This window comes from Phycodurus eques, chromosome 1 (genome assembly GCF_024500275.1).
Source record: "Phycodurus eques isolate BA_2022a chromosome 1, UOR_Pequ_1.1, whole genome shotgun sequence".
Classification (NCBI taxonomy): Eukaryota; Metazoa; Chordata; class Actinopteri; order Syngnathiformes; family Syngnathidae; genus Phycodurus; species Phycodurus eques.
The window spans coordinates 8661434-8671642 of record NC_084525.1 but is presented as its reverse complement, the minus strand read 5'-3'; the positions used below and the strand labels follow the sequence as shown (position 1 = coordinate 8671642).

The following is a 10209-nucleotide window of genomic DNA, read 5'->3' as shown; positions in this document are numbered from 1 at the left end:
GCAACTGTAAGTAAATTACGTCAACAGGTCATCATTATATATATTAGCTTTGTTTTAAATGGGAAAAGCGGGGTAAACCGTTGTGTAAATTGACAGATAAACAGTTGATGGTTTTTGTCAATGGGAGAACAAATTAAAGACACGTTCGTTCACAGGAACACTTTAATAATGTAGGCTGTAACATTACAATGAAATGCAGTGTTCACACTCACATTCAACATAGTCAATGCATTTCAAAACCACTTCATTTGACTTTCAAAACTAAACTTCATGCATTTCACTCTCATTTCCTGAAATATATAGTTCTGTCATGTCATAGAAAAATAAAGTTAAAATATATATCATTAGCCCTCCTCAAGCTAACCATAACCTAACCGTAGTCAATGGCACTATCATAATAACCATATGATCAGATTTAAAATATAACATCCAACCATCCATCCATTTTTTTAAATCGTGCTTATCCTTATTTGGATCACAGATGGGCTGGAGCCTATTCCAGCTGACGTTGGGCGACAGGCAGGGTACAACCTGGACTGGTCGCCAGCCAATCGAAAGTAACATATAGTCAAATGAGCATTCACACTCTCATTCACACCTAAGGACAATTTAGACCATATATGTCAAACTCATTCCCGGGGGCCAAATTTGGCCCACGACGAAATTATATTTGGCCCACAAGACCATATCAAATGTGTATTAGAGCTGGCCCGCCAGTATATAGCACATGCGCCACTAATATTACAAATCCCAGAATGCTTTGCTAGTGTGTTGGCCCATCAGTCTAGACCGGCGAGCGCCCCTTCCCTTTCTGTTGCAGTCGTTAACAACTATGCTACCAGTCTCCTCGAGCAAATTTACACTTCCCCTTCCCATAAATGGCCAAATGAAAGATGGAAAATGGTTAAGTTCCAAGACAGGTGGGAGGCAGATTGTCTGTTTGTCGTGTGCAGAGCAACGTGACTGTAACAAAGAATATAACATAATTGAATTTTATTTTTTTTTTTAAATGCCCTTTATCAACTTTTAGGCAGGAACTGTTAATAATTTGCAGTTTGGATTTTTATTGAAGAACAAGATGGAGAGATTGTAGAATTCATGTTATCTATTTAAATGTAAAACAACAAACGAATACCACTGATGTCTTTTATCCCAAATTTCATTTCTCGTGTTTATATTAAAGTTTACTTGTTCCAGATTCAGTCTTTAAGCAAAACGTAAGTTTGTTGTCAAGTTATAAACTGTAACGCTACATTTCTGCAGAGAAAGGAAACGTGCACATTGCAGTGATTTTTCATTAAATATTGAGTTTGGCCCGCAACATTGTCTAAATTTTTTATTTTGGCCCACCGTGAATTTGAGTTTGACATCCCTGATTTAGAGTCTTCAAGTGAAACTCTAACATGCATGTATTGAAATGTGGGAGGAAGCCGCAGTACCAGGACAACATTCATACAGAAAGGCAGGAGCTCGGATTCAAACCCCCAACCTCATAACTGAGACACAAAAATGCTAACCACTCATCCACCTAGCTGCCAAAACAACAAATTACAACGCAGTACAAATATTAGAGAATTAACATTCAACACTGCAATAAGCTACCTCTTCGATCCACATTAACAGTGTAGAGGTTTCTTATGAACAAAAGAGCATCTACTGTATGACTAAAAACAAAAAATATATAAAACCTTCACAAATAATGTGAGTTTGATAATAGAATGACAATATAATTGGCAGAGGCATTTTTTTTTTTTTTTTTTTTTTATAAGAGTTATGCATCTATATATTACATCATGAATTAGCATCTACAGTATATTATGTAATAACACAGGATGCAGATTTCGGTCTAGAGACATACATACAGAGGGTTTGAACATGTTCTGGCCATGTGATTTAAGAGCTCCATAACATACCAACACCATGCTGGTAAGAACTTGTTGGGTGCAGTTAATGACAGATGTGTCCGTACAATACCTCACAGTAGTTCACAGCACAAGATTCACAAATTATTCACCATAATAGGAATATGCGGCAAAAAATATTGTGTTACAACTCAAGGATTTGTCACTACATCTACCAAAATGACTTATTACACAATGACCATTATTAACTATTATTAATAATTGTGCCGCCCTTAAGGTTGTTATTTTACTCCTGTCTTGTTCCAAATATTTGGAGGAAGAAGGAGAAGATGTAGACTATGTCCAGGTAGATGCTGAGAGTGGCAAAGATGTACTCTTCGGGGCTCATGGTGTACCGCTTGGTGCCCATGAGGAGCTGGGTGTCAAATGCCAAAAACTTGCAAAGGAAATACATGTAAAAGTAAATATCGGGTTGTAATCATGTGCTCAAAACACCGCATGTTCTCATTCTGGATCTGACACTGGGAACTTACCATGGTGAACAATATGGCTCCCAAAACAGCATATGTGGTATCCAACCAGGGTACCTGAATTACATACATTACCCAGGTAAATATGGTTGTAGTTTATACATGACCAGAATGCTTATGATAAAGAATCCACCATCAGGCAATAATTTCATTTTATTGAATATATTAAATATTTCTGCATCAAACAAACTGTTATACAACTTACCCGTTTGTTTGACAATTCTTTATATTTAGTTCACCAATAAACAGTGTTGATTCATGTTGTGACCAAAATGTAATGCAGTGGTGCCATGAGATACGAGTGACCAGACTTACAACTTTTTCGAGATACGAGCAGACATTCTGCCAATTTTCTGCTTTGATCTACGAGCAAATTATTTGAGATTTGAGCACTGAATGGTGGCAATGAATTACACTAAACTCAGATTACAACGAGCAGCAGTTTGGCAGATGGTGAATAATTCTTCAAAAAAGAGGCTTCAAGCTTATTACTGCCACCCCCAGTTGAAGTTTACTGTCAAACGAAATATAAAACAGAGAATTACATTTTGTAGCTTTGCTTTATAAAAGTCAGTTTAGCTTAATGCTAACAATCAATGCAAAAGCCATGTTATGTGTTATGCAATGGCTATTTTAACACAAATGGTGAAGCAACCCATGTAGACAGACAATACCCACAGACATATATTGTTGATCCTCTAAGAAGAATGACTAATGTTATTGTGGCTTACTAAGGAGCTTTGACCGGCTCCTTGTATATCCTTATGTCTGTATTATTGGCTGGCGACCGGTTCAGGGTGTTCACCCCGCCTCCCGCCTGAAGATAGCTGGGATAGGCTCCAGCAGCCCGCGACCCTAGTGAGGATAAGCGGTACAGAAAATGGATGGATGGATGTATTATACTGCCTCTTGGTGCTCAAGGCGCCCACAGCAGAAGGAGCAGTACAATGTCCACTGAATCACAGCAAGAAATGTTGCAAAAACAATTTAATTCTGAACATTCCATTCCATTCATTACTTTATATTTTTATAAAATACAATATTAAAGAGTGCTATTTTTCTAATTTAAAAAAAAATTATTGGTGTTTTTGGGAGGCTGGAATGGATTATAGGCATTTCCACTCATTTCAATGGGTAAAGATGATTTGAGATATGAGTCTTTTATGTTACTTGCATGGTCACAAAACAAATTCAGCCCGTATCTCAAGGCACCACTGTACAGTGCAGTAGAGCCACTCACGCTGACTGGGTGAATCGAGTGGCAGATTTTAAAATGCCAGTGGAACACTTTGTATACATTCTATAAGTGGGCATGTTGAAAGAAAACACGTCCTTTGGTCACAACAAGGTTAAAATGCATTGTAAAGTAACTTGCGTTACTGAGATTGTACCGGGGAAACTATTACTGAATATATGTGTAGCAAAAAGCGAAAGTTACTGTAGTACCATTCATTTTGTAATGCTGGGTTGTGATTCTTACGATACTTACATATTGAAAGGGAAGGACAATAGCAAGCACTAGTCCAGAGATGAACATGACCATACAGAAGATAAGGAGCACACCTTGGTATGATGTCACATCAATCTGAAAGGAGAGAGCACATGTTTTCACTCAATTCTTTGTCATGCGTGTTGTATGAAATGCAAAGCAAAGGGGAGCAAAAGTAAAAATGTCACCTTAGTTTGGAAACTGAGGATTGTAACTAGGAGACAGACCGCAGTGGTGATCCCCAGACACATTATCACTGATTTGGTGTCATAGAAGCTTTTTGAATAAGCAAAAAAATACAGTCAGGTTGCATTGATGAAATTAATGTTACAGTACATGCTACTGTTGTAAGGATGTCACTGGCTATCTACAAACAGCCACAAAACAGTAGATATCTGTTTCTCAACAAGGTGATTAATAATACGTGGTTGTTATAAAACTCATGCAACGAAAATGTAAATCAGTGGACGCACTAAATTGTACTGTACCTGGATAACATCCCTGTCATGTAGGAGAGTGAAAGGGTCTGTAACAGACAAGAAGACAGTAACAACAGCCATAAGACATTAGACTCATTGGTCACATTATTTGGTACACCTGCACAATTTAATAAGCTCTAACACAAAAATTATAGCGACCAGTCGACTTTGACAAATATAACAATGCTAAGTTTTGATACTATCAGATTTATTATACATTATATTATTGTGGTTGTAGTTTGTAAGTTATTTTGGTTCATTTATATGCATTAGCCGCAACATAAAATGAAAAGTTACCCAAGTGTCTGGAGAGTGCTTTTTGATATTCTTCATTGTCTAAATTAATTACATTGTGCTCATGTAAACTGTATTTTATAGAAGTGACACGCAATTTACTTGTATAATAAAAGTATAAGTTTTTTTCAAGCAGTATTTGTTTGGAAACAGTTAATCAGTTTTGTACTTACAAAGATGGCAAGCAGGATCAGATTCCATGGAAACTTTCTCCTATAGGAGTGAACAAATGGGATTTATCATCACATTATGAATGTATGATTTGTTTGCTATGTTCTTATTCATGTGAGACTTTACCTTGGTGCAGAGCAACAAGACAGTGTCAAATATGTAACGAAGAACACTGCGCTGTTACACAAAACGAACATTACTGTTAGATAGCAGTGACATGAAGCTGAGAGTGTAACTAGACTGGGTGGATATAGTGTACTTACTAAGAGGCCCAGTACCACCCCGGGTTTGTTTGAATGTAGTCCTTCACAGGAACACTAAAAATGTGTTTTTGGTCAAACAAAAATTATTCTAAGCACTGTAGATTTTTTTTAAAGACGTCCATTATAGTATTTTGGAAGATAGTACAGTAGTGCCTTGGGAGATTAATGCATTCCATGACCACGCTTGTAACTCAAAACACTCATATTGCAAATCATCTTTCCCCGTTGAAATGAATGCAAATGCCATTAATCCATTACAGCCTCTCCCCAAAAAAACATTTTAAAAAATTATTATTATTTTTTTTAATTAGAAAAAAGGACTCCAAATATCATCCATCAATTTTCCTTACCACTTAATATTAGTCGTTCTTAGCAGAGGATAAAGAATATGCCTGTGAGTATTGCTATATTATCTGTCTACATGTGCTGCTGCGCTGTTTGTGTTCAAATATCCATTGCTTAAGGGTTATAACACCGATACAGATACTAATCATTACCCCGTCCTTATGGCGTTTCCCATTATGTGTTAGTATTAAGCTAGCAGAGGCTATGTGGTTGTTTGAAATACACAACATGCAACTCACGATTTTTTTGTATGTTTGGTTCGACAGTCCCTTCAAATAGGAGTGGCAATAAACAACTTGAAGCTTCTTATATTGAAAAAAAAAATAATAATTCTATCTGCCAAACTGTTGCTTGCTTCGAAGTGATTTCAGTCACTGTCACCCTACAACTCTTGTATCTCAGGTTTGTGCTTGCAAGTCAAAGCAAAAAATTGGCTGAACTATGGCTTGTATCTAAAAAAAAAAAAAAATCTAGTCACTTGTATCCCAAGGCACCACTGTATCGTAAAAGAGAAAAGGGCTGTCTCACCAGAAAGTGAAAAGAGAGACAATAGAGAGTGTTACCAAGAGCTGGATTGCCAGGATGGCGTACACCTACAACCATATTAAAACATGTTATTCTGTTTTTCAAAGGATTAATATGTCACAGGCTTAAATAACCCAAAATATAATGCTCATGATACCTTACGTATGAAGACCCTCCGGATGTTCCGATCATCCCAGGTGAACTCTGTTAACATCTCAACATCACTGTAGCAAGACTCACTGGTGCCTATAATTGATTACAGGACACCAACACAAATTTATATGTACTCATTGATTTTCTAGAGCAGCCATGGCCAAGTCAACGAGCATAAAGGGACAAAAACATAGCCCAGCCCATTACAAAGAGCCACACAACAAATGGGTGCCCACATTACCACGGCGAAAGTAAGTTACAGTCACAATATTAACTAGACTTTACACCGATTTTATCATCCTTATCGGTATCGGCCGATAATTACCATTTTATGCTGATCGGCTTTAAAGTCATAATTCGCCGCGCAAAAGACATGTACTCCGCGTCGCCATCGTGCTACCTGTTGGACATCGTTTGAATCCAACAGGTAGTTTATTTTTAGTCTTGTCTTTTGGCTTAGTCCCCGTAAACATCTGACAGCCAATAAAGTTATTAAAAAAAAAAACGTTGGCGGTGTGGAACAGACAACACGTCTGAGACAGACGACACGTAATGCCCGGACCAGACTACAGGACAAAGTTGCTCTTTCAAGATTGCACTATGTCAGACTACTGCAATAAAATCTTGTATTCCGATACCATCGCACACAGTTTTTGCAACCGGATACACTCGTTACCATGGCGACGACAACAAAAGTAGATCGTGCCAACTAACCCTATGAGGACAAAATAGGGAAAAACGTGTGTTGGTGGTCACCGGTGCTCAGGACAGGAGAGGACGTTCGTTTAAGGCTTGCTCGAGGTGTGTTCACGTACTTTGAATATGATACGGCTCGCAAGCAGGGAACAAAAACGTTATGTAGCCTAGCAAGCTACTGCTAGCACGAGCAGTTGTACGTAAACATGCCGCCATTCTGTAGAATCATGCTCTAAGGTTTTGGTGTGGGTGAAGTAATTTAATTAAAAATAAAGTAATTTAATTACAGTAAATTAGCACCCATTGTTTCTGTCGTGTAATGTTGGTTTGGCCTGACTGATTAGAGTACACAATATGACTAGAGCAATGGTTTCCAACCTTTATGGAGCCAAGGAACATATTTTACAATTGGCACACCAACATACAAAAATGTCACAAAAAGTGGATACATTAATTACTGTATTTACTTCCTGCCATCTAATAGAAGACCATTCATTTGTTCTGTCTGTCACTAAGCCTCACTGGCATAAATACAGGAACATTCATTCATTCATTCATTCATCTTCCGTTCCGCTTATCCTCACAAGGGTCGAGGGAGTGCCGGAGACCAACCCAGCTATCTTCGAGCGAGAGGCGGGGTACAGCCGAACTGGACGCCAGTCAATCGCAGGGCACATAGAAACAAACAACAATTCGCATTCACACCTAAGGGCAATTTAGACTCTTCAATCAACCCACCATGCATGTTTTTTGGGATGTAGAAGGAAACTGGACTACCCGGAGAAAACCCACGCAGGCACGGGGAGAACGTGCAAACTCCACACAGGCGGGCCCGGGATTTGAACCCCGGTCCTCAGAACTGTGAGGCAGATGTGCTAACCAGTCACCCACCGCCTAGAGGAACATAGATACATTATTTATTGTAAATATATATTTTTGTGCAATTAAGTACTCAAGTAAACACAGGAAATGAACAGGTCATTTAAATAGACACATTCTTCCATCTTCTGATCAGATCGGTAATCGGTTATCGTTTTTTTAAACTCGCTGATCGGTCCCAAAAATCCTGATTGTGTAAACCCTAATATTAACCACACCTGTGCAATCTAAAATAAACATCACAACATGTTAACTTTGTCCTTTTCTCTGCTACTTGTCCTTACTAGGGTCACAGGTGAGCTGGAGCCTATCCGAGCTGATTTTGGGCAAGAGGCAGGGTACACCCTGACTGGTTGCCAGCCAATTGCAGGGCACTTAAAGACAAGCAAGCATTCACACTCACATTCACATTCACACCTACAGACAATTTAGAGCATTGATTCTCAACCAGTGTTCTGTGGCACATTAGTGTGCTGTGGAAAATTATCAAATTTCACTTAATTGGTCAGAATTTTTTTATTTACAAGAAATGCTGTATTTTTGTTCATCTATCTATGCCAGCAATGTATAGTATAAAATTGACTTGTGTATCCACTTTTTTGTGACATTTCTGTTTGGTGGTGTGCCGTGAGATTTTTGGAAGGTAAAATAAATAATAAATAATATAATAAATATATAAATATAATAAAATAAAGGTTGGGAATCACTGAGTTAGAGTCTTCACTGAACCTAACGTGCATTTAGCAGGAGAAAATGCAAACCCCAGGCAGGCTGGAGTAGAGATTTGTATCCGGAACCTCAGAACTGTGAAGCAAATGTGCAAACCACTCAGTTGGGCTGCTTAGCAATCATCCTTGTCAATATTAGCATCTACAATTTTTCCCTGCAAAAATACTATTTTAACAGTTGACTGCCATACCATCTGGCTCGCACGTAGTACTATGTTAACCACCCCTGGTCAAGAGAGCCTCTCTTTTTTCAAAACATTCAATGAAAATAGGTAAATGTACTCACTGGCCACCATCTTCGGTACACCTGCACAATAAAAAATAACAGGATTATAATTATCAGTGTTCTAGAAATCCTAGTTTATATCAGTAAATACAGATCTTGCTGAAGCTGAGGTTCATGCCAACCTGCAGTGGCTTCCTCATAACTGGGCGGAGCAGGTGACACTGAGGACTGTCCACTGGATAAGTCACCAGGGTTCTTGTCAACGAGTGAAGGCTGAAAGCACAATTTATTGAGTTGGCAGACTTGGAATGGATGCATTAAATCAAGAAGTAGTAAAAGAAATATTTATGTGTGTATTATAAGGATGACTTTAAATAGCTTCTTTATACTGTGCTATACTGCAAAAACCGCATGATGGGCTTTGATGATTCATCCATCCATTTATTTTCTTTAGCTCTTGTGCTCATTAGGGTCATGGCTGAACTGGGGCCTATCCCAACTGACTTTTCCAGACAAACAATTCCCACTCACATTCACCCCTAGAGACAAGTTAAGAGAATTTAACCTCACGTGTGTTTTTGCAATGTGGGTGGAAGCCAAGCTACCTGGAGAAAACCCTTGTGGATTTGAACCCCCAACCTCAGTACTAAGAATGTGAGGCAGATGTGCTTACCAGTCACCCACCGTGGAATGGGAAGGTGTATAATTTTGAATTTGTCCAACATTAGTTCATGTAATGACATTGACTCCAATGCAAGAGATGTATGGAAAATTCTCCCCTTACAAAGTTAATAATGCTGAATATTCCTCTACTCTTCACTTATGTTTAGCATTGTTATTGCTCTGTATTAAACTATGCAGAGCTTTGTGCTGTCTTTTGTTATTCTCTTAGGTAAATGGATAAGCAAAATATGAAAAATAGCTCTGCGTGATGCATCGAATTTATGACGTACAACCCCTTGTTTACAGTAAAATATTTGTAAAGACAACTTTAATGATCCTGTGTACCTGATGTTGTGGTCTGTGTATGTTTCCATTGTAAAAGCTCACATGGTAGGCAGAGCTACGGCAATACGTTATACTGTCATAATGACGCATCATGTTAACCTATCAAGTCTATCACCAGAAGCGACTTGTTCAACAAACAAGAATCAAATGCCACCACTAAATATGGATATCAAAACACATTTCGTCAGTAACGCTGTAATATGGAGATTATTTAATAGACGTGCGTGTTCAAGAGGCTTGTATGTAATCTTACAATATTTGAGTTAACAATGGAGCTCCTACCTTGCCCTGCGTCATGATTCTGGCTGGATTCCCAAGGTCGACCCACGCCACTTGGACAGAAGTGTCGATGGTGCCTCTTCTATAATTGTGACGCAATCCGAATTCGGAAAACACAGCAGCAGCAGGGGGCGTGCGGCTCCCCCCCACCCCCACCCACACAGGGATGTTCTAGCAGCATCCAGGAGAAGCTGCAGGACACGCGATGCCGGGACGGGGAGCCCAATACCTGCCCCGTATGAGATCAAAGGGCCGTTGGGATGGGAGACATCTGCACAAGTG

General features: G+C 38.8%; 1 protein-coding gene across 1 annotated transcript; it reads right to left on the bottom strand.

The window, feature by feature from the left end:
- Window positions 1–144: 144 nt before the first annotated feature.
- Window positions 145–10016, bottom strand: LOC133402084 (protein lifeguard 2-like). The gene is made up of 13 exons (XM_061675667.1): window positions 9931–10016; window positions 8823–8913; window positions 8701–8721; window positions 6116–6204; window positions 5962–6026; window positions 5089–5142; window positions 4952–5002; window positions 4828–4867; window positions 4370–4407; window positions 4070–4157; window positions 3882–3977; window positions 2396–2449; window positions 145–2298 (listed from the first exon to the last, which is right to left on the bottom strand). The coding sequence occupies exons 1-13, from the start codon at window positions 9943–9945 to the stop codon at window positions 2149–2151; spliced, it is 852 nt and encodes a 283-aa protein (XP_061531651.1). The 5' UTR covers window positions 9946–10016; the 3' UTR covers window positions 145–2148.
- Between the last annotated feature and the right edge of the window lie 193 nt (window positions 10017–10209).

What these genes read in the sequence shown, in the direction of transcription:
- LOC133402084 (XM_061675667.1), bottom strand. An exon ending in GGGTGGTACTGGGCCTCTTA is followed by an intron (nt 5,003 to 5,088) that starts GTAAGTACACTA and finishes TTTGTGTAACAG; the next exon opens with CGCAGTGTTCTTCGTTACAT. An exon ending in TTGTCCTTCCCTTTCAATAT is followed by an intron (nt 2,450 to 3,881) that starts GTAAGTATCGTA and finishes TATGTAATTCAG; the next exon opens with GTACCCTGGTTGGATACCAC.